This window comes from Plutella xylostella, chromosome 20 (genome assembly GCF_932276165.1).
Source record: "Plutella xylostella chromosome 20, ilPluXylo3.1, whole genome shotgun sequence".
In the NCBI taxonomy this organism is placed as follows: Eukaryota; Metazoa; Arthropoda; class Insecta; order Lepidoptera; family Plutellidae; genus Plutella; species Plutella xylostella.
Genome location: NC_064000.1, coordinates 6,327,952 through 6,355,270, shown reverse-complemented (window position 1 = coordinate 6,355,270; position 27,319 = coordinate 6,327,952). Strand labels below are relative to the sequence as shown.

General features: G+C 42.6%; 2 protein-coding genes across 7 annotated transcripts in view; both read right to left on the bottom strand.

Annotated features, from left to right (window-relative positions):
• The window catches only part of LOC105380821 (nucleolar protein 4), a 117,524-nt gene that overhangs the window by 88,443 nt on the left and 1,762 nt on the right, over nt 1–27,319 (bottom strand). The gene's annotated exons all lie outside the window — the stretch shown is intronic.
• On the bottom strand, nt 10,046–12,982 carry LOC105380796. The gene is made up of 2 exons (XM_011550400.3): nt 11,800–12,982; nt 10,046–11,608 (listed from the first exon to the last, which is right to left on the bottom strand). The coding sequence occupies exons 1-2, from the start codon at nt 12,139–12,141 to the stop codon at nt 10,889–10,891; spliced, it is 1,062 nt and encodes a 353-aa protein (XP_011548702.3). The 5' UTR covers nt 12,142–12,982; the 3' UTR covers nt 10,046–10,888.

The window sequence follows — 27,319 nt, the reverse complement described above, 5'->3', positions numbered from 1 at the left end:
AACACCTTATTTTCACCAAACACCCTTTTCCACCCTTTAAACAAGGTTTTATTTTTTTGATAGTAATACAGTAGGGGCCACTTGCAGAAACATATTAAATCTAGATTAAGTGTCAAATCTCGATTTAAGAAACGTCAGTCCATATAAAATTTTACACTAAATCGAGATTTAAAACTAAATCTAGATTTAATATGTTGGTGCAAGTGGCCCTTAGTGTTTACCAAGCTAGAATTAAATACATAAAATTAAGAGGCCGACCAAATACACCATTACCATCCATCCTACACCGACAGAATTTAAAAACCAAAAGCCTTACAGAAAGCGAAGGAGCTCCAGCCACGGTCGGCACGATCAGTCAAGTTTATGAGAACTAGTGATGTCAACCATTCAATTTCTCTATCGATAATAAATTATTATGTAGGTACTTAACTTACCTACTATAAATCGATATAAGTAATGCTGTTGAATGAATGAATGCACCCCACCAGCCAGGAGTTACCCTGTATCACGGAAATCGCCGCGCCTACTGGGGGGCGCTCACCTATATATATTAATATACCTACTCGCTAGCAATGAAAAAGTTCCATTTGCCATTGCCGTTCCGAACTTTTTCATTGCTCGCGAGTCTCGCGACTGTATTAATAAGTGATAAAGCAACACAAGAATGTATGGTATTTTGTCACTTTGTTAGTCAGTAATTCAGTATTTAGAATGTATAACTTTGTTTTGTTTCGTTTACAACTTGTTATTAGTTAATAATGTGGGAACTTGTTATTGGCCTTGTACACTATTAATTATCTTAAGTCACATATGTTTTATAAGCGCTGTTAGTTTCCTGAATAAACATAAAATAAAAAAATAAGAGTAACAACCACTTTTAAAACGAATTAGGTAAATCAATTTATTAATCGATGGATATATTTTGTCGATGGTTTTGGCAACCCTACACAGAATGTCCCTTGCCGCCGCCGCTCCGCTTCGAGTAAATTACGGAGGCGATCGCGACCGACGCGTCTTGATACTCGGGCCTACATGGGCCGCCGCATGCCTACCTAGGGTGCCGAATTGCCGATGAACTCAACGTGTTTTACTGATATTATGTTTAATATCTAGAGCCTGTATTTTTGTATGTATTTAACATACAAAAATACTGGCTCTAGAAAGTCACTCATCAAAATTTTAATTTTGGAGATCCTCCGTGGTTACGTTAGAAACAAATGATACAGTTTAGTTCAAAACAACTTTTTGAAGGTAGGTAAGTATCAAAATCTTTGGTTTGACTAAGCACGAAAGTTTAAAGGCAGCCAACTTCAGAACTACCAAGTTAAGTGCCAATTTCTCCATTGTCGGTTATCTAACCGACCAGGGACCGCTCATCAATTATACATCATCTGCATATAAAATTCTTGACAGATGTGTCAAAAGTCAACCACTAATGCCTTGGTTATGCTTAACCGACTATGGAGAAATTGGCACTAAATATTGCAGGCGGCATCATTGAGCGAGCCTTCCGTAGGAGTAATTTTGTGCTACATCACTGGAAATTTTTCATTGCTCACGATACGCTCGCGAATAATAAAATAATCTCCACACAACAGCAACATGTCGAGTAGAGAGCCAGCCGGCGCGGGCGGGCCGGGCCATATCGCGTGTGTAGCGCGCCCGACCGCGCTTCATACTTTACCGCTAATGTCATGTGTTATGTGTTGCCAGGCGTAGGTGTGTAGGTGTGAGTCTATGTATAATTACAACTGAACAAAGTAATTAAGTATAAAGAATGTATATAAAATACAATATTGAAGATTATTATATGCCGCAAATATTTTAAAAATCTCCACACAACAGCAACATGTCGAGTTGAGAGCCAACCGGCGCGGGCGGGCCGGGCCATATCGCGTGTGTAGCGCGCCCGACCGCGCTTCATACTTTACCGCTAATGTCATGTGTTGCCAGACTTGCCAGGGTATAGGTGTGAGTCTATGTATAATTATAACTTAACAAGCTAAGCAAGTTTAAAGAATTTATATAAAATACATTATTGATGATTATATGCCCGCAAATATTATAAAAAACTTAAAGCTGCGTACAGACCGGCCAAACGAACGCCAACGAACGGGTTTCGTTGACAAACAACTGAATTTGCTGCAATCTTCCCTGTATTATGTATGATAAGTATCCATCGTTGGGGCGTTCGTTGGGCGTTCGTTGGCCGGTCTGTACGTAGCTTTACATAAACAGCAACATGTCGAGTTGAGAGCCAGCCGGCGCGGGCGGGCCGGGCCATATCGCGTGTGTAGCGCGCCCGACCGCGCTTCATACTTTACCGCTAATGTCATGTGTTGTGTGTTGCTAGGGATTAGGTGTGAGTCTATGTATAATTATAACTTAACAAGCTAAGTATAAAGAATTTATAGTATAAAATACAATTTTAAAGATTATATGCCGCAAATATAATAAAAATCTTCACACAACAGCAACATGTCGAGTTGAGAGCCTGCCGGCACGGGCGGGCCGGGCCATATCGTCATTGGCCTCGCGTGTGTAGCGCGCCCTACCACGCTTGATACTTTACCGCTAATGTCATGTGTTGTGTGTTGCCAGGCGTAGGTGTGTAGGTGTGACTGTGTGTGGTGGTAGGTGGGAGTTGTGACGGAAAGGTGTGTTTAAAAGTGGTGTGTGGCGTAATTCTGATTATTAATCAACTAACGATTTTGTTATTTGGATGAATAGATACCGTAGCTCTTTTTTGAACAAAAAATTACAGCACTTAGTCCAGTTTTAGTTTAGTGAATGTAATTTCTGGTTCACCTGTTACGGCAGGCTTTAGGCATATTTATACCTACTTCTTTGTTCCCAGGAATCAATAACTGTACAGTTATAACAATAAATGTGTCCTTATATGTATGTAGTCAGCATTTCAACAGTGAAACCATTAAAATAACAGCCGTTATTTCACATCCAGTTGCGCTGGCTTTCCGAAACAAAAGCCGGCGGCGTGACACCCGATCTCGATCGACACGTCGCTGTCAGGGGGTCACTCTATATGAATAAAAACCACAGAATAATAACTACAGTCGTCGAAATATAATAGGCCCGCTTGGATAGCTCGAAAATGTATGGGATGACAGCTGGTGTCTATCTAAATCATAAAAATCTATACAATATGTAACTTTTGGTGCTTCAAAAGTTCTTTTTTCTTTCAGCCGATAAAAAATAAGCCAGATTATGTGTCTTTTTATGTATTTCATAAAGTAAATCAAGAGTAAATAGCAATTTTTGTAGCTGTCCAAACGGGCCTATTATATTTCGACGACTAGTACCAGGAAAAACAAAGTTTCGGATCGCTGCTGCGCGAGCCACGGCTCTATCTCGTTTTAAATGTGCCGATTGCCCGACAGCTCTCGTTCATCCGTTTTTCGTCAGTATAGAGTAACCCCAGCCGTTTGATACCACGATCGTGACTGCCATCGCCTCATTTAGACTGCATATCATAAACGACACGAACCATTCGCACCTGAAATCACTGCTACTTAACCCTTATCACATGTGAGTAGAGACTGTTGTAGCGTGATGGAGCTGGAAGGCCGGAGACTAAATATAGTGTACTAGCTGTTCCCGCGAGCTTCGCTTCGCCTTAAAAAGTTTTCCCGTGGGAATTCCGGGATAAAAAGTAGCCTATGTCTTTCCAGGTCCAGGGTCTAAACCGTATGTATACCAAATTTCATTCAAATCCGTTCAGTAGTTTTGGCGTGAAAGAGTAACAGACAGACAGACATACAGACAGACACAGTTACTTTCGCATTTATAATATTAGTTAGGATTATGAGGACTGCATAAGCATAACTGCCGCTCAGTCGCTCACGCTTTACCCCTGAATGGTGTAACAATAACTGCTATTTAATATGATGGCGGGGAAATGTGGAATGTTGATGCAAATATTTGTGTGTCTGTTTTGTTTAGATATCTAACATCTGAGTAACACCATAAATTTATAGCACTTAAATTGGTCGAATAGGAAGGCAAGGAAATTCATTGTGTCACAGCAGGTGTTAGGTACTTACACCGATATACCATCTTCGTCTACTGGCTTTCTGGCGTGATATTGGGTGGCTTAACAGGTTTCAAAGAGTTTTCGCGCATAATTTTCCACCTAGACGCTAAAAGTAGAAAATCTACTAGCATCTTGCATCGATAGATACCATCACCTGGCATTACATATAACAAACAGAATAGATACATAAACAATTTCTAGCTGAGTCATATAGCCGTGTGCCGTAACTAGGTACATAGCGCATTGTGCCGCGTCCCAGCCAGCGGGGTCACTCTATACTGACGAAAAACTAATTTTCACAGCGCTGCAGCGCGAGCCACGACTCTATCCTACTATCCTACTAATAAGTATTATAAATGCGAAAGTTTGTGAGTATGTGTGTATGTATGTTTGTTATTTCTTCACGTCCCAACGGCTGAACAGATTTAAATGAAATTTGGTATGGAGTTAGCTGACACCCCGGATTAACACATAGGCAATCATTTCAATTTTTATCGCGGAATCCCTACGGGAAACCTTTTTAAGGCGAAGCGAAGCTCGCGGGATCATCTACTCTCGTTAATATAAACGTACCGATTGCATGACAGCTCTCGCTCATTCGTTTTTCATCAGTATAGATAGAGTAACCCCGACACTTTGTCGGCTTCGGGCCGCGCCCTCGGCGTGCCGGCTCGATGCCACTCCTGTACGTGCTTGTCAGGAATTTTTTATTTCATTTTTCCCCGTCGCCTCCGTCAGCATTCAGAAGTGTTTGATTGTGCCCCGATTGGGGAGTTGAAGTAATGAAACCGGTGTTTCTTTCTTTTGTCCGAAGGCGTTATTGTCCGTCTGTCGGATGTGATGTGGTCCTGTTGTGGTATTCGTGCTAATGGCACAGGTTTGCAGGAACTGGGTGGTTGGTTTTGACGGAGATCGACGGATCCTGGTCGTGAACTACTGGTATACTCACTTAATCAATTATTTACTGACAAATAATGTATACACTTCGTAAAGGTAGGATTGAAAGCAAACTTAAATAAAGCCGCTCAAATCAAACAACACAAAAACTGCAGAAGGACTAAACCGAACTACGGTCATACCTAGATCTATATAAGTACTAAACTACCCACCAAGTCCGGCAAAAACATAATTACAGCAGAAAGAGAACCCAGTCATCGATTACCAGCCACACGCCGCTAACCAGCTATAATAAAGCATCCGCAATGGCCACGGGCCGGCCGCCGGTTGCATAAAAAATGTCTAGCCGACGGCGGCGGCGGCGGCGGCGGCGGCGGCGGCGGCGGCGCGGGCGGGACCGCTCTAATGACGATGTGGCTCGCTGTGCCGCCGGGGTAGGGTTGCCAACTGGGGTGAAGGAGTAAATATAAAGAAAATTGAATTTAAAGGCTTAAAATGGTGCACCAGCCCAAACTAGGCTAGCATGACGGACTGGGTCTAAAACCCTTCGTTGGAAAGAGACCTGTGCTCTGAAATGGGGAGTAGTGGGAACGTGCTGGGTCGTGACGTGATGAAGGCTTCAGTTGTGTTAAAAGTTTCACATAGGAAACTTAATAGCATTATGTTGATAGTGTCATCAGCCCGTTACATAATTGATGGTAATAGTGTAACAAATCAAATCAACAGTTCGTCCTTCTCCATCAGTAGCTTACTTTAAGCAAAAAAACGTACAACTACTTATATCTCAATAGCCCAAGCCCAACACTTTTTTCCCACCAACACCTCATAGCTCAACTCCATTTAACACCACAAACCCCAGAAATAAAGGTTCCAACAAAAACAGCATCACAATTGCTGCACAACCCTGAACAGAAGCGCCGCGTGGGTGCGGCGGCACTCGCCTCCTACATATTTAATTTTCCCGGACAGGAGGGTCACTCTATATTGACGAAAACGAACGAACGAGAGCTGTCGTGCAATCGGGACTTTTAATACAACGAGATAGAGTCTTGGGGCGCTCCGAAATTTAGTTTTTAGTTGAGAGTGACCCTTCTGGCTCCGACGGGCGGCGAGCCATGAGCGTTCTTCTCTGAACCGAGGTGATACTCCGAATTGGTTGAGGAAACTATCGGTTGCAGGTTGCAGTGGTGCATCTGCACTTTCGATCGTAAGTCTTGAGAGAGAGTGGTGTAGTGGCATGTAGGTTTTTGAATTTGGAGGTTTCTTGTCGGAGGTGTTTTTCGGATGGTAATGAAAATTTACATAAGTAATATTATATCCAGACCGTTTTCGGTTACAGTGACTAGAATCTAACTAGTGGGAGCTTCACTCATGGGCTCTCTTGTGACTGACGTAGGCAAAATTATCTACTTAATAAGGGAACAGGTAATTTAACGCTAATACTTAAGTTGATCAATATAGACAGGATAGGCTGAGCATTTTATAATAATACCACGATTTCTAGAGGAAAATTTAAAGCGAAACTTCGAACTGTAACAGACGGCAACAAACTTTAACGCCACGTAAAGTATAAACAACAGCAAGACCAAGACCCGGATCGGGGCCCTTATAATAAAGTCCACAATTTCAATGCCCGAAGTAAGAATCTGGAGGCACACAAAGGAGACGTTGTTTCGCTTTGTGCCGCGTTATGGCTCTATCGGCGATGCCGTGTCGTCGGCCCTTCGCCCCTCGTAATAATACTAAGGCTTACTCTAGCTTTCAAAACGAAGTTTCGGAACGCACCAACTGTCTACAGGGTGACACACAATAAATAAAATAATAATAAGCCGAAAGGGGGTGACTCAGGGGGTCATTCTGAACAATTTTTGTTCTACGAGTTTTGGAAATTCGCAAAAAAAAATTCTCCATAGTAAAAGTCACCAACAAAGTTTCTATGGATTTTTTTTTTTCGTGAATTTTCAAAACTCGTAGAACAAAAGTTGTTCAGGATGACCCCTTGAGTCACCCCCTTTTAGCTTAGCATACCCTTTTTGCAACACCCTGTATATCATTGCGTTAAGCTTACGGATTGCGTGGTAGCGTTCGTTCGTTGGTTCGTTTTTTGGCAAGCTAGAGTTTGTTGAGAGTGAATCGCTACTTTATTGTGTCGGCTACTCGGGCCCGATGCGTTAATTGCTGGATCTCTCTAAGCGTTATGTGAGCCTGGTCCTTTGTGCGTCTTTTGGGTTTGGTTTTGCATTGTGATTTGTTGTTCAATGGTTGGCTATTAGAGATTACTTTAAATTATAAGACAATTACGCATTGCTTTAATTTTTAAGTAAAAAAATTGTAATATCTGTTTATGTGTCGAAATTTTTTCTCTCTTCATCTTCTACGCTTCATCATGGCTATTAATGGATTTCAAACGAAGTAATTGGTCCATGTCACCTTTGTTTTGTTAAAAACCCTCCGTAAGTCGCCAAAATGGGGGCGAGCTATCAAAGGCTTTCCGTGACAAAAGCCGAGGCGCATAATCCGGGCATCCGACTAAAAGAACTTTGAACAGCCCGTGGCGGGACCAAAGGCCCCTCTTGAAATCCTGCAAAGTTTCTTTAATATTTAAAACTATTGAAGGGTAAGTCTGAAAGGGTTTGCGGCGGCCCGCAGTCATATAACGTATCGTGGTCAACAGATTAAGTAAAATAAATAAAGGCGACGACGGCACTATTTGTATGCAAATATTCACTTCGATATTGAATTTTCTCGGTTCAGTCTGCTGTAATTTAACAAAAGGTGTTTTCCGAACGGAGAGTGAAGAATTGACGGTCGATAAATAATAATACAATTTTATGGACTTTTGTTTTACTGACATAATCAGATATCGATGAAATATAACACAAACAGTAGTTTTGTAAAATCTTCCACCCAACACACAGAAGCTCCGTCCACAACCCACAACACAACAAAGTCCGATAAAAACGGGCCGCCACAGCGAAAATGGGCTAAAACTTTCAAAAGGTCCCGAGCTGACTCATATCTTAATTCATAATTCAATAGACACCGCTCACGCCCCGCTCCAATTTCTTGGGCGGTAAAGTGCAAGAGCCGGAGAAAAAAGCCAGCAGAAGGGTCACTCCCCATAACAAAAAACTAAATTTCTGAACGCTGCTACGCGAGCCACGACTCTGTCTCGACAGCTCTAGTTCGTTGGTTTTTCGTCAGTATAGAGTAACCCCAGGGCGACTGCGAGCGTCGTGTTGACGGGGTGGGCGCTCCGGGGGCGACCGGCGGTGGGGGGGTAGGCGAAGGGGGGGGTAATCCCTTATCACGACCGTCGACCGCCCGGCTCAGGCCGCGCTTCAACAATTATAAAGAGGCGCCACACCGATGCAAACTAAGTACAACTCCATACAACTTGTTCTTTGTAAGAGCGAGAGATTTTGGTGGATATTGCTTTATGCGAGGAGGGTGTTGTGTCGCTGTTGAAAGGTGTGAAAGACTATTGGCTGGTGGTTGGGCAACGATAGAAAAAAAACTCAGTAACCATATGGATAGGTAGGGTAAATGACAAATATCCTACAAAAAATACGTTTCGACTGCAGATATACTAATATTATGTAAAAAATTAAATAAGCCAGAAAAACTAGATATAGAATTGATGCCAATGTTACTAGCGAAATAATAGGTTCTAATAATAAAACTATGTTGTCTTAATGTCCAAACTTTGCAAAGTTTCTCTTAGCCAACTTTGGTCATTACCAGAGATATACTTATCGACATAACCCCCAATATACGACGAAAAAACTACAAGTATCAAGACTATTAACGTCGAAACAAGTATCACACAATATTCTGTGGTCAAGCTACCGGCCACCGCAGTCGCCGTACGACCTACATGACCGAGACGACCACACAAAGCATCTGCGACCCTAAACCTCTAGACATAACACCTCTTATCGTTTGCCATGTGTTTCTTTGCACAGGCCGGCGACAAGGCTTATCCCAGACCGGGCCGCCGCAAGGCATCTTTGCACCCAATAATGTCATCTCCTTTTCACACTCGCGCAAATCATATATAGCGGACCCCCTCGCACCTATATCACGTGACACGGATCCTTTGACACGTAGAGCTTACCGCTAAATCCTGAGCGAATTTCATTTTGAGAGTCCCGCCCGCGCTCCGTGATGTAAATAAAATTTCTTGGCGAAAAAAGATGATAATATATGACGGGAGTTTATTTGGAAAAGTTGCCGTTTTTAAGCTGGTGTTGTAGTCCGATGTTTTCGATGAGAACTTTTTTTTTATGGTATGTAAAATTCTTTACTTTTATGTCTTGATGAAAGCTTATCTTCACATGTATATTTTCGTACATATTGTGTATGATAGTTGAAGATAATAACAATTTGTATTACATTAGTTAATCCAATGATAATAACACCTCTGTTCAGACAGAATTGGGACTTAATAACAAATAATATTAAGGCGCCCGCAGCGCGGAGCTCAGAATAATAATAAATGCTAATGACGCGCGACGCGACTGCTTGCATTCTGGTCGCCTGCCCCATTTGCGCCATTCCGAGCCTGCGGGGTTACTCTATACTGGCGAAAAACGAACAATCGAGAGCTTTCGTGCCATCGCACGAGCAACGAGGGATTGTAGAAAAAACTTCGTTGCGACGTCGCATTTCAAAAACCAAGCAAGCGACAGTAATCAAGCATTCTCTGAAAAACTGTCAAATAGTCGCTAATTTTGCGATGCGACGTCGCAACGCAACGCAGTTTTCTGTACAAGCTCATAGTCGTGGCTCGCGCAGCAGAGCTCTGAAACTTCGTTTTTCGTCAAATAGAATAACCCCCCTGATCAAATGGCACCGCGGGGAATGGCCCGACAGCCCGCTGCCGCCGGCGTGCCAATCAATAATGTGGTGTTGGCGGGATTGCGCGCCGTAAATTAGAGAGCGCGAAATAGGCCAGGAGACTCTGCCATTGGCAAGCGCGGCCCGCACCAAATAATTTATTAAATTCCGAATTTCCATCGGATTTTCACTCGAATTTTCGTCCGCATAATTCGAGATTCGAGCTATTCCGGGATGTTATTAAAGCAATGCGAGTCGCACGTTTATAAAACTTTATTTATTCATGTATTATAGTAATAATATAGGTAAATTCTGTATCTCTATGTGGCACATTGATTAACATCGTATAATATTCCAAATTCTGAAAAGACTACAAGATATTTAGTAAATTCAACACGTTAAAATTGTAGTTGTCTAATTGAGGTATTTTTTTATTATTATTTCTATAATCGGCGTGGGATTCTTATTATTATAATCGTAATGTCCATCACATTTAGTAACACCAATATTTTATAAAATCTTCTAACCCTATAAAATGTCTTTCTATGAATTAACACATTTATGGCATAAATCATAAAATAAGTTTGTAAATAATTAGATTTTCAGTATAAATATTATCCGTTCTATTAACAACAAATATTAGATGTATGGTATATATGGTAAAATACATACTTCTACCTTTAAATAAAATTATAAAATGCCTTATAAACACAGCCAAAAAATATAATAAAATATCACGACATCCAAATATTAAGACAATGACTAGGCTTATTGAGAAAAAACTTTATAACATTTCTGTGCAAAAGTAAAGAAATCTTACATGTTCAATAAAAATGAAACCCTCAATGTAAGATTTACGAGACAAAAAACATTACAATGGATTGTTAAACCTTTTGAACCAGTTCGAAACTGATACATTCGCTTATAATAGTTAAAACATCGATCATAGATAAATTGAGATCTTAAAAATCACAAGTTTTCTTTTGACTTTGACCTCCAGTGACATCTAAACATCAATCTAATCTATTCTATCACATTTAAAATCCACATCTAAACACAAAGAGTCTATAACACCTAGAAGATTAAAATCCCTGCATGAATTCAAGCTAAGTCTTCGGCGTCCGAACCGCCCGATACATCTTTTAGCGTCATGTCGTCTGGAGAATCATTCCGGATTCCCAAAACGCCTCTCGGCCCAAATGGACTCTGCGACGCCATTGATGTCAAAATGCCATTAGACAATGCCTGGACTGACAAAGCTTCCTGCGACGGCCCTGCATAACTGTACTGTTGGTAGACCGCCTGTATCCGGGCGGCGTTAACCAAGGTTTGAATTTTTAATTGCGTATCCAACGCTAGGCTGAGGGGCAATTTGCGCAGCTGACTGGCTATCAGTTTGCCGAACATTTCGAACTCATTTTCATTCCCCTGTTCCGAGTGTTGGCTTAAATCCTGTGGCACGTCCGAGTGGTCACCGTTTCTTGAGTCTTCATTGTTGTTGAGCTTCTTTTGTTTCGATGGCAAAGGGTATATTGTGGCCAGGGATGCCGGTGTCAACGGTGTCGCAATACCAACTGGAGGATTCAGAAAAGGCGTTGAGGACGGCGTGAGAATTGTGAACGGTGATGCGGCAGACGTCGGATTCAAGCCGAAGGGTGTGTTTGGGCGCGGCGATGGAGTGTTGAGCACGTAAGGCGTGTTGGAGCGAGTGGAGTTTCTTCGTTTCCGCGGCGTTTTCTTTTCGGGAGACTTTCTCTCGCTGAGGTCTTGGACGGCATCGCTGTCATCGCTCACTGGGATCTCCATCAACGAGTTATCCACCTAATAAAAGAAAATTGCTATTAATTTTTCTCACTTAATTTCTAATTTGAATATAAGTTGAAAGACCTGCTCTAAAAATACTATTCCCATTAACAAAAGGTAAAAGATTTGCGAGCGAATCACCAAATATAACGCGCACCGTAAACAAACAGCGCAGCTTAATGTAAACAGTAAACAAATGAGAGACTCACAGAACTTGGCGTGACGATCGCTCGCAGGAACCTGTCCGCGTGTTCGAACCACGTGACGCTCGGCCGGTACGCGTGCGCGCCAGCCTTCCGCGCCGCGCGAATCTTCTTCAACTCGACGCTGTACGACGACCGGATATTTTTTATCTTATTCTTCAACTCCTTCACTGTCACATCGATCAAATTCAACGCGTTAATAATCTCCACGTAACCCTGTTCCCTTATCTTCTTATTCTTGTAGTGCTCCGACACGGGGTTCCATAAATATTCACGCTTCTCGTATTCGATTATCATCTGTATTGTCAAGTCTTCGCTCCATTTTGGATTTGCAAGAATCGCCACCATTTTTTCGTCTACAGCATGCTATACAGCACAGAACACGTAAACAATTTTACAAACTTATATTTTTTTGCTAGTTCTATTTGTAAATCACATAACAAAGTTGTTTTTAGCACTAGGAGCGTAGAAGGGTGCGGGCGGTTCGCATGCGCGCAGCATACTAAAAGCACGTCGATGGCGCGACCCCCGCGGGGGGCAGGCTATTTCGGGAGTAGCCGGTATACGCAGCCGCGTGCTGTCAAGCGTGCTTTCCCCTTCGCACCGCGCGGAGGCTGGGCGCGAGTGAAACGGAAGATTTGTGGCCGGCGGCGGCGGCGCGCGGCGCCCGGGTCAGTGCTCGTACCGATAAGGGCGATTATCCGCCCGCCCTTGAAGTTTCGGACGTGAGTTATGGAGACCGAATTTCGAACTGCCGCTCCGAGCTATTCGCTCTAATATGCATGAGAGTAAGTTAGCCCGTGCGTGTTGGCTCGGTCTCTGGACAGATGTAGGTGATAAAGTTATTAATGGTGGATATCAAATTATACAAAGCTTGCGGCATAGTAAAATAACCAAAGCTACCATTAAAAGGTACGATAACGACATATAGAGCTTGGGCTTGGCCTTAAAAGCTATTATTATTCGTTATTTTATCGATATGTTAGAAGACTGGAGGATTCAACCAGCGGATCATTAGTTGGCGTTATCATCTCCTATCCTTTTGATCTCCTGCTCAACTCCAGAAACCGATATATCTGTCACGTCACGTGTACCACCACTGCCACCTGTGCACTCATGTCAACCTAGTACTCCCCCCATCCAAATAGCTGCATTTGTATGTAAGGTAGTGTAGTAGTAGTAGTTATTTGTGCCAACTAAACTGATCTTGTGAGGGTCGTCGTACACTTCTTAACAGTTATTAAATGCGTATAATATACGTCTGTAAGACTTTAGTTTTATAATAATAATCATGTTTACCTGCTTCCATAAATGCTGCACTATTCTAACAATACAAACGGCATATCAAACAGAGCTTTAGAACTGATGTAACTTTATCGGAATTTCATTTCTACTGCTGCAGCATCGGATAAATGCTCTGTCAGTACTTAAAGCTCAGTGGTTCGACAAAAAACGCTTTCCAATTTTATTACCACTTTACTAGGGGGTAAACATTGGACGTTTGCTGGCCAAAAACTGCATTTCCGATTTTTATTATACCAGGCAAACATGCTGAAAATATTCAATGGCAGCAGACCCCACTAAGTTTCGGTGCGCTGCTACTCGAGCCACGACTCTATCTCGTTGTGTTAAACGTGACGATTGCATGACAGCTCTCGTTCGTTCGTTTTTCGTCAGTATAGAGTAACCCTCCGAGCGGGTGAGGACTAAAATGTTTTACGACGGTTATGCACATCATGTTTATCGATGCGTTGTTTACAATCGGTGCCGCACGCTCCGTATCATTCAACCCTGAACATTTATTGCCAAGTGATAGGTAGTAGATATGGAATATACATTATGATGTACCTATAATTATATTTCATTTTAATATACTTACATAACTATATTACCCTTCCCTACCCTTCTTACATAGAAGATTACATTTAAATAATTCTGAACTATTTTTTTTTGTTTTATTATTAAATGGATATTTAAAAAAAAAAAAACATTTGAAGCTAAACCTCCTACGCTTCCGCTATATCTTGTCATGCTGTGTGTTCATTCCTCACGCCGGCCCACACCCACGAGGGTAACTCCATACTGACGAAACACGAACTAACGAAATCTGTCGTGCAATCACACAACGAGATAGAGACGTGGCTTGCACAGCAGCGTTCAACTTCGTTTTTCGTTTTCGAGAATGACCCCCCATCCCATGTAGCCGGACTAAACCCCATTAGCATACAAGTCTAGCTTCTCAAATTAATATCGTCGGTCGTCGACGTGAATGCACTTTCTAAGTTTATTTTGCATGAATTCCCCGGCGCAGCCCGCAGACGGATTGGTGGAACTTTCATAGTGGAGGAAAGCTGTTAAAACTGCGATATGTCTTTGCTAATTTGGTAACGGTTTTTGCTGGTTGGGTGTCGCAGTCGTGTAAATGTACGGATTTAATATATTATTATGAAAAGGCTTCTTACATTTATAAATGTTTTTTTTATACAAAATAATTAAACTATGTACTTAGTAGGTTTTGATAGTTTTATTTCTTATAGAGTTTTGTACTGCTAAGAATTTTTGGTATAAATTTATAATCCTATAAGTACCTACATGTGTATTATGTTACCTGTATACCTTGCTAACTTTCACATAATATTAATAATATTGAAAAATTATTACTTACTTAAACAAAAAATCGAAAAATAACCTCAAAATAAGACTTTTTTGCCAAATTAATCCCAAAACCCCGTGAACACGAGATGGTTCCGGGTTGTTTGAGGAGATGGGAGTGACGCGGGTCCCCCGGCCAGGAGATAAGTGAGAGGTGACAGCAACGAAGGGAGATACGACGGGTTATATTAAAATATTGAAGTGATATCCAAAATATCGACCATTTTGCTCACAGAGAATAGCACCAAATAACTCTAGAAATCGAGAAAAACTAGCTTAATGATGGTATCTGCAATATTGAAGTAAATTCAAAAGCGCCCTCAGAATATTATAAACAATTTATTTTGTTTAAATTTTAAATTTAATGTTCACAAAAATCTAGGCTATTTGGTTGGGCCATTTTGCGTGTGCAACTTTTTCATTGCTCGCAAGTGTATAATAGAAGACATTCCTGCCCATTCATCACCGTTCTTGATGAGTTTGAGCACAAAAGCCTCATTCCATATGAATACGTTTGCACATAGACACGCAAGATATAGTCCAGAGAAAGCTTTCAGAATTACTCGCCGCCGCCACACGGGGTCTCGCTTGTAGATTTATCGGTTCTACCTTTTTTGGCATAAGATTTTTTTGCCTAATCTCGTATTGCATAGTAAAGTTTGGTCAAAGTCTCGTTACGCCGAAAATCGTATGGCATAAATCTCGTTTAGTAAAAAGTTATCTCGCATAACATTGTTTAGCCTAATAATGGTATGGCCAAATCTTGAATAGCCTAATAATGCTATGGCATAGGTTTATACAAAGTAATAATATTCGTTTGGCTTTAACTTTGACGGAGCGTCTCCCTACATAGCGCAAACTGGTGCCTTGTATTGTTTCCGCTGTTTGGGAAACGCTCCGCTCCGCTTCGCTGCGCTCCGCTTTGGTTTTGATGAACATGTGCACCTAACACGCTCCTCCTCGCTTTGCTCGTCGTCGCACCTATTTTTAGGTTTCGATCTCATGAGGTTTTTAATAATTATATTGGTCGTTAACTTTCGATTTTATGATCATACAATATCGTGATTTTCGGGATGTAGGAGAAAAATACCACAATTTGTACATTTACTACATACTTCATATATTATTTATTAAGATAACATTAGGAGAAACAAGATTATACATAGGTATAGACGAACATAAATTTGAGCAAACGAAACTTAGGTGTTTAAAGATTGTGCCTAAAGAGTTTTAGACGAAACGAGCTTTATGCCACATAAGTCTTGGCAAAGTGATGGTTCGGCCAAAAAAGTTTAGACCATACGAGTTATGCGAAATGAGTTTTGGTCAATAAAGATTATGCCAGATGAGCGGAACCCAGATTTATCAGTTGGAGGGTTACTTTATACTGAAGAAAAACGAACGAACGAGAACTGTCGTGCAATCGGCTCGTTTTAAAACAAGAAAGAGTCGTGGCGTTCGCTCCGAAACTTTTTCGTTATTATAGAGTGACCCCCTTGTAGCTGGCGGGCCAATCTCGCCATGTGGGCCTTTTCATTTTGCCACTAGCCTGGGCTAAAAGGCTTTGGATAAACTTAGGTGGAAATAAGATTCCTACTTGGACAAATAGAATACGGCGGGCCAAGAAAGCTAAGAAAGTATTAAAAGAGTTAAAAAGTGTCGTGGGTAGTGGTTAAAGTAAAATTTAGTGATTTTATTGATTGATTTTAAATGACGTATCAAGTATGGACAACATAAAACATTATACACTACACCCCCTATTTTCATCCTAGATACGCACGTAAAGATCGATGACGTTGCCTTGTCTAACTATCGATTGAATTTCTTCAGTTTATCTATATTTTAGATGTTATTCTTAGTATGAAACTTTATCTTAACTTAATAAGACTGCATCTACACAGATAGGTATTTTTGGTTACCTTTACATCTTCCTGGAAAGGTTGCTTGTACGTAAATTACGATAAATCCAACTAGAAATGTACAATAAATAGTTCCTTACTTGATGGGTCTCTCCCGCAGCGCGAAGGAAAAATACAACAACATTTTCCAGCCGGGAACTCGATTCCTAACGAGCGCTGGATACCAGGGCCACATGACATTAGAGGCGGGCGCCATTAGGCGGCGGCGCCGGGCCCCGGAACGGGCCCTATTTCCGGAAGGAAGCGTCCCGGAAGCCGCGCCGCGTCCGCCTCACTGACTACGACTATCGTTCACTCCGCATGTTTTATGATAACCTAGTACGTGACAGTAATTCGTAGTCGGCGAAATGCTGAACCGGGCTTACCTGAAACAAACAGAGAACAACTTTAATCCAGTGCCGAATTTAGAAGTTGGGTAACAAGGCCCCCAAAGTTCATTCCGCATTTTGGAAATTCGCCGCAATGAGTGTTTGGGGAGCATCAATCAAAATTAAAAACGGATTAAAAGTCGGCGTCACGCGCAGTTTTAAAGTTGGCAATTAAACAGTGAATGGTAAAGTATAAGGATTATCACTTTGAGCTCGCCCAGTTTCCGCCCACAAAACTGTTTCCGCCATTTCCACGTCTCCGCCAGAAGTTTTTCACGAACCGTAATAAGTAATTAGTCTGGTCTTGCTTAAAGAGGATTAGTCAATTATCATTTCGGCGTGAACTTCACTTTTTGTATTAAACACGCTATTCTGTGGAAGATTCCGGACTTTTCTTTTGTTTCCTAGATTTTTCATTACTTACTTGAAAAAAAACCTTCTTTGGTAAAAAAAACTTCGCTTTGCCTTATTTTATAAGGTTTTGCCCTGAAATTTGCAAAATTAATGAATGTGTTGTTTTACTGTCAGTTTTACGTTTTTGTGTAAGCTTACCTACGTCAAAAGAAAACCGTATTATAATTAGCAAACTTTAATACTAATACATATTTATATCCGCCACAAAAAACAGACACAGTTATAACAAACTTAATCTAACACGAACACTGGCGGTCTTATCGCTTTGCGGCATATAAAAAAAACTCAAGTTAATCTGAAAAGTGCAAGCCGTTGACAAACGCCAGTCGTCGGCGGGCGGAGTGAAAAGGAAGTCGTTTGCAGGATCGTAAATGCACCCGCCGAGATGAAACGCGGGGAAGAGGCGCCCGTTAAGGGTTTCCATGTTAAATGGCCTGGGAGCCTCCACTTTATGTGCATGAAATCATTATCGTAATTCCGTTAATGTACGCGCCAGATTCTGTGCCTATTTTTAAGCCAAAGATGACCAAAAAAACTGTCCTTTACAATGATATCAAAAGGAAGGATGCGCCCGTGAGAACATTTTGCCTAAAGAAAAAGTCATCCGGGCGCTGGCCCTTATTCAAACAAATTATGACAGATATGATTAGATTTTAGGGCCAACGTGTGGGTGCCATTTTCTTCAGCCTGTCCTTACGCTAGTAATATAGTATAAGTCAATGGTCCAAAAACGTATGTATTCGAAGTCGGAATAAAAGTATTCCAAACGGTCCCAGAGCTCCCAGAAGAGCCGGGCATTAGCAACTGCAGATATTGATTATAAGAGCCATTAGAGCGGCTGTGGAGGCGCGTAAAAGAGCAAACTACTTCGCAGGCTTGCGAGGACGTCTATTTATATTTTATGGCTGCGCTATGTCGGCGCTAGGAAAGTGGGGTCAGCTGTGCGGAGTGAAACGTAGGCAAACACTGGGGTATAAAACCCAGGCTGCAGTTAGCAGTTACTGCATTCTGCTCCCAGCTTATGTGCTAGTACATAAGGTAGGTAGGAGTTTGTGGGACGATAGCGCGGCGGCTGGTCTTGTTTGCCATGTTTTTTTGCGCGAAGAGTTAGTAGAGTAATAGATGACCATCGTTAACATTTCTGCTGATGTGGATGGAAAACCCTTGATAGAATATGATTATTAGAACCATTATGAGAGTGCCCCATAAGTTCATATAACTCGCTAAGGGAAGAGTATTATATGGTTGGCAAAATAACTCATCTACAACAAACATCCACAGCCGAAATACACGCACACATAAATTGGGTGTCCGCGGTAATCCGCGATCACCAGCGCCATATCTCAAGAACTGTCCGCGGCGGAGCGTCGGCTTACGATAAATTACACTTGTCTACATAAAATACGCGAGAGGACGCCGGGAAATATCGGCTTACGGCCCGGCATATCCAGCTGTGGGTATACGGCACATATGCCGACCGTCAAATTGATAACTTGATAAGTGTCGACCCCAGGGGTAGCCGCCGTTGCTTAGATTTATATGTGAGTTTTTCGTCGGATTGGTTTGTAGAGAGGAAAATCTTGAAGTTTACTGACTATTTTAGCCTAGTAATTGATCAGACAATAGCGTTTTCAACTCGTATTTCTGACGACAAAATGTAACGAAAGCGTGCAGAATATTCGCAGTGGAAAAAACGCTGAATTTCATAAATCCAGAGGCTCTAATGTACAGAATTCACGGAGTGGCTCTAATGGGATGTGCCGAGATGTTGCCGAGCCGGGCCCCGCCCGTGGGCCTCCCGACCGCAGGGGGTATGTATTATAGACACGCTTCGGCCCGCGCCGGCATCCGGGAGGGGGGTTCCGCAGCTCCTACTTTCGCCTCACGGTGATTACTGCGACGGCTGTCTTTATCTACTATCGATATCTCTACACTTGTATCTTGTATCTTTCAACGCGCTCACGATAATTTACGACACTGACATGTGGGTCCAAATTTCCCCAACAGCTGTACATTTCCATTACCGATGGCAGTGCAGGGTATCGTCTCGCCACATCGCATAAATACAGCCGTACAGCACACATCCACACGCTTTCATGTCGATACTTCAACCGGACCGAGTCGCTCGACGCCGCCACTCAACGCGCCTCGTAAACGTTATCGGCTAGATCGTAAAAATGTGACGTAAAATGGCGAACATGGAACATGCAAACCGCCCGCTCTGTTGCCGACGACGACGGGCGCCGAACATTTTAAATTCAGAATTTGTATTTCGATCTGACAGCTCCAATTTCAAATTCAAAACGGCCGGGCTCTAATTACAAAAGTGAGCAATGACATTTCAGTTTGTGCGCTTAGCTTTGTGAAAATGAAAACCTGCATGTGACCGGTTTAGCTTTTTTGATGTGCAGCATTATTGGAACGTGGTGTTATAATCTGCCGACTAGAATATTTTACTTATACATACTTACACTTTTCATATGAAAATAACTACAATATGTAAAAAGAAAAGATATACCTAATCCTAGAATATTCCAAGATCCTATTTTTAGTACATACATAACAATATATCGTATACAATTTAGTCAGTCTAGACCGTTTAGTGTCTGTTATGTTCTTGAATATCTGTCCTGAATATTTTCCTTTCACTTTCTGACTATTTTTTCCAGACATAGCAATTCAGAACTTTCAAATGAACAGTCAAATGTTACTGGAATTCACATTCATACTCTAGCATCAGGATCAAAAAGACAATTACTTATTACATTTCATAAAAGACACATCGCATAAACTAACCATTGTGAGTGTGACGCCCAAGTTGCCCAAACATAACAATAACAAGCCTAACTACGGACCATTCATCAGCGGGTAAAATATCTTAATCACTTCAACCAGCCACATTTCACGGCTGCTCGCGGACAAAAGGGGTGCTGCGACTGTGAATTCGCTAGTCATTTCTCACTCCGCGAATTAACAGGCAGACGTAGTGACGTAGCCATCTTCAGGGGGGTCACTACAGGGCCTCGACCACAAGTGCTGTCAACTCAAATCGCTAGCATAATTCGATAGCAATTTATATGACAAGTGACTACGTTGACGCTGTTATTTTTCCATATGCGTAGTATCGTACTACGCTTGCGTATTGCCAGTTGCCACGTTAGCCCGTGATAGACACACAGAAATCTAACGAACGAAAGAATGAGAGCTGTCGTCAGTCGTGCAATCGATCGGTAAGCTTATACAAGAAGATAAAGACGTAGCGCTCCGAAACTTAGGAATAAGAAAACTGCTGCCCTAACCACGAGTCTATCTCTTTTCAAAACGTACTGATTTCGTGACAATTCTCGTTCGTTCGTTTGTCGATGTATACAGTGACCCCCCTGCTCCCTAGACGTGACGGCCGCGAAAGGTCCAGCGGGCAAATTCACACCCCAATTAGCATTCGTAATCGAATATCCCGGCATCTCGGGCGCCCCTTAGTACGGCCCTGGGGGGTCACTGTATATAACGAAAAGCTAAGTTTCGAAGCGCTACTGCGCGAGCCACGACTCTATCTCGTTGTATTAAACGTGCCGATTGTACGACCGCTCTCGTTCGTTCGTTTTTCGTCAGTGTAGAGTAACCCTCCGGACCGTAGCGCCCCACCGCCCGGGACGCCTTAATTGTTGTCTATTTTAAATTGAACTTTTTTAAATTATGCCGTGGTGTGTTTCGCTAAAGTTGTGTCAGTGAAAATTTATATGGGTAATTGGCTTTTAGTTCTACTTTCCAGTTGCCATTCAACTATTACTTACTAGGTACCTTACTAGCTGTAAGTTTTCCTTAAAAATACTTCCTATAAAATAAAAAAATAATAATAAAGAAATCAGTAATTATAATTTGTATTTTATAGAGGTTCTACTACTGACATGCTCATTTTATTGTTCGTATAATCTGTACCTGTGTATAGCTATAGCAATGTCAAATGTGTCTACATGCCTTTGTTATCAGAAGGCGTCATCACGGAAAATGCATATTATTAAAGGTTACACAATAATTGCATTCGATAAGCTCAAACATGCCACGGTAAGCGCTCTCGTGACAAACTATGCAGAGTCCGATGTCGCATGTTTGTTTCATATAAGGTAACGTATATATTTTTAAAAGATAACATCTTTATGATGCCACTTTCGTGGAATAAGAGAGATTTGGTTCGTAATGAAAGTATCTCTCGGCGAAATCAACGTTTAAAAGGATAATTTTAAACAAAATGTTGCGTGCTCCTATCCCCCTTTTCGAAGCATCTTGCTGTAATCAATCTTCTAGTGAAGCTTAAACTCATAACATGCGTGAAGTGAGCTAGGACCCCTCGTCCCCCCTTACTTAATTGCTAATGGATGAATGATGGCCTATCAGAGATCGGGGTACCATAGCTGCAGTGAAGTATTTCGTTTTAATAGAACCGTAAACCAATTCAGAATAACAATCTGAAAAAACTCGCACTCGAGGCACTGATGGCTGCTAGTCTGATGATTGTTCACTACTGTGGTAGGCAAGTATTAAACCGCAAAGTGACATTTCATGCATACAACGATTCAAGTTGTATTTTTTTCACTCAAATAAAGATTCGAGACCAAACATGTAACTTTTTATGACACTAATCTGGTATGATTTATCAAATTATAATTATAGCCTTTCGGTCCGACGCAGCCGGCCCATAAACATCGTTGACGACGCGTCATTAGCAAAATAACAGAAAAAACACCGCCGTCGCCGTGTCAGGTTCGCATTGCGGCCATTCGCCTGCCCGCCTGGTCGCCTGGTGTCGTGCTCGCCTGGTACGCAGTGGTGTGTGGGAGATGAGTAATTCTGTACTGGGTTAAAGCCGGGCCGAGCAACTGCGGTGGCCACATTTAGCTTCAACGCGCTGCAAAAAGCGCTTGTTCTCCATCAAATGTTTAACGCTAAAAAGTTTTAAAACTTCTGAAATTAACAGCGATATTTAACCAATCATCATAAATTAACGTCACTGTTCATTAAGAAGCAGAACAAATAAAAACGCGTATTTTTCAAACCTACCATAGTTACGTTAGCGTGATCGCATAAAAACTCTACATTTCTCATTACGGCGGTGGCGCGTCAAAAAGCGCTCCCTGCGCCGCGGAAAGCGCTAACTTCCCACGGGCGGGGGCGGCAAGGAGGGGGGGGGCGGTAATGCCCGCGCGGCGGCGGCGGCGGCGGCGGCGGCGGCTGGCGGGTAATTGGTTCGCGCCGCCCCGAGGCGAGCCCGTAGTATCGCGCGCTTTAGCGACGGGCGCCCTCCGGTGTCGGCGCGGATAGTAGTGGTGTGGAGACGCCGTGTGGAATTGTTTATTATTAATATTTATTTTATATGAGCCATCTTCTTTGCTTCTTCGGAAGGACTAAACCTTCCTTCATTAGAAGCAGAGGCACGACTGGCACGAGCCTGAGCAGAGGGGACGTGATGGGGTGTGATGATGATGAAGACTGATGTTTTATGTGAAACTGATAAATAAATAATAAGTAATAAAATTGTTTGTGTGTCATTTTAATAAATACTTTATGTAAACAACAACTATACTTATGGTCAAAATTTTACAGAACTATCTGTAAAATTAGCGCGGTTGGCGCCCCCTAACGCCTTAGTGCGTCCCTGTGCGCTATACATGATACAAAGTGAACAGGGCCAAGTCAAAGACTATATGTGCTCAAAAAAGCAATTTTATAATGCTATAAACTTATTTATTTATTCCTAGAACAACTTATTCCTACTTTATTAATATAAGATTAACAAATCAGCTGTATCTCCTACCATTCAACTCTCCACAAAAAAAACTCAAATAAATCCCCGCAAACAAAATAATAGCGACTCCACGCCTCCCGTCTAGCTGTTTGTCATGCTACCGCCGAGTTATAGCTATGTCATGCGGCCACCGGCGCGCCACTTTATACATCCGACGCCGCTACCGCCCGCTCCACAACGACTCACATACACATACAACGTATAGCTATAGCAACCTCCTATATTTTGCGGCACGGGTGTCGCGCGAATATTTCGCCGTAAACGTGTTAAGGGTAAGAGACTGGTAAGGTCGGAATACTAAAAGTGGTTTGGGTTTTTGTGGTATTTTTGTTTGAGTAGTGATACTGATGGTGTAATAGGTATATCTATTCTATGTCTATGGTTATGAGATTAGGAGGCAAGTAGGTTCTTTTTTGGACAGACCATAAAACGGGGACTGCTACAATTTATGTCAAAGCAATGTTGCAGGATTCTTCTGCTTCACTCCCGCTACTCCTCCGAGGAGTCTGGGGCTGACACCAGGCGCTTCCGTTCTTCAATGTTGCTGCATTGTTGATTGCTAATGTACGATGATACGGTTACTGGTGATGGGCTAAGAGTATTTAAAATGTAATTTCACGTCACAGTCGTACGGGACTACCGGTATAACATTCATCCTACGCGTCTCCAGACTACTCCAGAGTATCAACAAATGCTCGCAAGTATCCCGTATAATAAAGTAGGTTAGAAACGGCGCTATATATTTGAGCTTTCACACAAATGACATGCAACATCGTCCACGGGCGGCGCGATTACACATGCGAACTGCTCGTCGACATGTTATGTGTGCCTGGTCGCATCGGGAGTATAAACTTATGTGTTTATATGTGCAGAATAGCTAGATGTTTCATAGACTTATTTCATGGTGGTGTCAAAATGCGCAATTGAGACAAAGTTATCAAGTCTAGGTGTACACCGTACAATACCAGACGTCCGTCAGCCGAGGGGTTAATCATATTTTAGGATCTGTGGTTGGAACCAAATGGTTTCTAAATTTTGCTTATTTTTAATCGCACACATGAACCCTTTCTTGGTATTAACCTCTCGGGTGTCGGAAGTCAGAGATTTTACGCCATAGACAAATGTGTTTAATTAAACTAGGGATCCGTAAGAGACTGTACGCCATAAACTAAGGATCCTTAAAAACAGCCTTCAGATCTTCATTAACAAAGCTCTGAAGCATGTATTAGAAAGGCCAGTCGCCGCCACGTCGCCGGCACGTCGTCGCCGCGTCGTGTCGTCCGCTCACACGCCCCACTCCACTCAGTTTATCGGTGCCGGGTTTTTGTTGCGATGCGCCGTCATTATCTCGCTAATTAGACCGCTCGTATCGCGCGCCCGGTCCTGGAAGGCCACTCTATAATAACGAAAAACCAACCAACGAGAGCTGTCGTGCAATCGCCACGTTTAATACAACTAAATAGAGAGACAGAAGCTTAGTTTTTCGTAGAGTGACCCCGCTGTGGACAGGAATGTGAGCCGGCCATGCGCTAGGATGCCGAGCGCACAGAAGGGAATTCCGAGGGCTTACAATTGATGTGTGTTATGGATTGTCGTCGGTCACGTTAATTGGATAGGTGTTTAGCAAAAGTCAACTATCGCAGTAAACTACAATAACACCCCTCTTTTTTCCGTCAGGGATTAAAAAAGTAGCCGCGTGTGATAGAAAATTCTGCCAATGTCATCTGTTGACTAGACTAGAGTGTCAGATTACGCTAACACCGAGTACAAAGTACACGCAACCCGAATAAACCATCCTATTACACCTAATAAACACAACTTTTCAACCGACATCCAGTCCTCGCAGCGCTGGACAAACCGGCCACACGGGGCTTATCTATATTTTTTCGCCGCGCCTTTGTGATGTCGCGACCGCTGCGCCGCCATTCCACTCCCCGTCTGTTATTTACGACGCGGGCCGGCCGGCCGCTCGGCGGGTCGGCCGGGACACTCTATATGACGAAAAACGAAGTTTCACAGCCCCGTTGCGAGAGCCACGACTCTATCTCGCTGTATTAAACGTGCTATTAGCACGACAGCTCTCGTTCGGTCGTTTTTCGCCAGCGTAGAGTGACCCTCCGGGAGCGGCAGGCCGGGCCCGATTTATGGCGTAATTTTTACAATGACCGCTGCAGCGCGCCAGCGAATTATAAAGTCCGCCCGGTTAAGTAGTGGCGCGGGCATTTATCATGTTTTGTCGGCTCGGGGTTTTTAATTTATGCATAGACGCGACGAGTGAGTTTCGAGTGCGTCGGGTCATTTGTGGTCGCGTTCGGTGGCGGTGAACGTGTTAAAATGTCTGATTAATTGACAATTTGATAAGTACAAGTATTGTATACCATGAGCATCCGTATGTAAACATTGACTAGTACAGTCGTTTTCCAGTTTATTTCTACTCATGTTGGCCTCTCGATGGAGTAAATCAATAAAGCAACATTTTTCAACTGAAAAATAGGTTCAATAATCAGACGAGTCACCATATTACGATCCACGGCCCTTCCATTTGTACGGGGCGCGAGATCATGCGGAATAATTTAATTGATGCGATGACGGCTGCATCCGCTGATTCGTTGTGGGATTTCTATTTACGCTTTTTACACCGTGTTGACTTTAGACCTGTTATCGACACACCATTATTTTCAGATTTATCCTTGAGTCAACTGCCAAAGCCGGGAGAAGTTTTCTTTAATGGTCTCAAAGATTATCCGCAACCATTAATTTCGCAAAATAAGCCCGCACGGCTCGTGCCCTGACCCACTAATAGCCTTTTAATTCCGACCGAAGGTGAACCAGACAAAAAACGCAGCCGGGAACCTCAGATCAGCATCCATTTTAATCAAGCGTGTCACCCGAGCGCCGGCCGAATACCTGATGAATTATTCCTGCAGGCTGTTATTTTTATGCGAACTCCTCTAATATAAAATAATGCGTGGTATGCTCGACTTCTAATCCTTTTCATCACCGTCAATCCAACAAACCCTAACCCGTGTACCTCTTTAAGCCTGATTAGCGTATTAAATGAACCCATAGCGACACGGTACGATAAATCGATATGCTAGATAGCCGATCGGACTGGTGGCACAATAGCAAGGCACGAGCTCGTGGCAAATGGTCGAACCTCGTGACAGTGTGGAGTGGAGCATCGATCGTCCCTTATCGGTGCCATCGCCGGAGTGGCGATGTGTGGCCGCGGTTTGCCCATCTATTGTTATACTCGTTTTTGTCCGAACACAGGGGAGCGTGTGCTCGGCGAATATCAATTGAAAGGGGCGTTTGTTTTAAATTTTACATATCGCCGACGTTGTCACGAGTGTGTGCGCGGAATCGGTGACTAGGAGGCTTACGGTTATAGGTGTTTCGCGTTGTTCCGTGTTTGTTGAAGTACTTAGTGACAGTCGTAAATGGATAACCTGATGATCTAATACCTACTTATACTTATGTCTTCTTCGATATTCAACTGTAAATTATTAATCTAGATAAAAGGAAGGACAATGATAATCAAATAGGTCTGTACGAAAGTAACTAGTGCAAAAACTTTACAGAAAAATCAAAAGAAGTATCCCCTAAAGTCCTTAAACAAAAAGACGAAAAACGGCAAAGTGAACCCACCCACCGCCATGAATTCATCCTGTCCTGATTAGGCCATTCGTGGAGTGCTATAGGTGGCCAGGTGAGGCGCGACCGGGACTGGTCCTCTTTAATATACATGAAGCACCTGGGCAGCCCGACTAATAATAAATGAGGCGGGCGTTTGAGGAACACCGACGTAGGAAGTTTTGACGTGCCCCGGTAGACGCCCGTAATAAGATGCATGGTTGGCCAGTCTGATGTGTGGAAAATGTTGTGGTAATGGTATCGTTCGGTTGATGAGATGGCTTAACTCGGTAATGGTTGCAGTTATCGATGTGATTGTGGAAATGTGTTGCGGAGGAAAAAGTTCTAATGGTTTCGATCGTGTAGTTTCGTTAGTGGTTATATTTTATGTGTTGGCAATTTCAATAAAAGATTGCATTTGTTCGCTGCTGATAATGCAGTCTTAAAAAATATTATTATGTCGAAATGCAGACATTCAATATCCAAGGTTTCTCGGAATGATCAACGAAAGATTGGGACTCATTAGCAAAACAGCGTCACTACAAAATCCTTCACGTATTAGTCCTAAACTTCAGCAGCTATTAAAGCTGGGAAGCTAAGGACGCTAGTTGTATGTAATATCAATTAAGGCGGCTCGAAGTAAAGTAATTAAGACCTACGCCACGTTAATGTGAAACTCCAAATAACAGTGAATGATGTGACACGAACAACTGCCGCAGCCGGCGAAGGACCAAGGC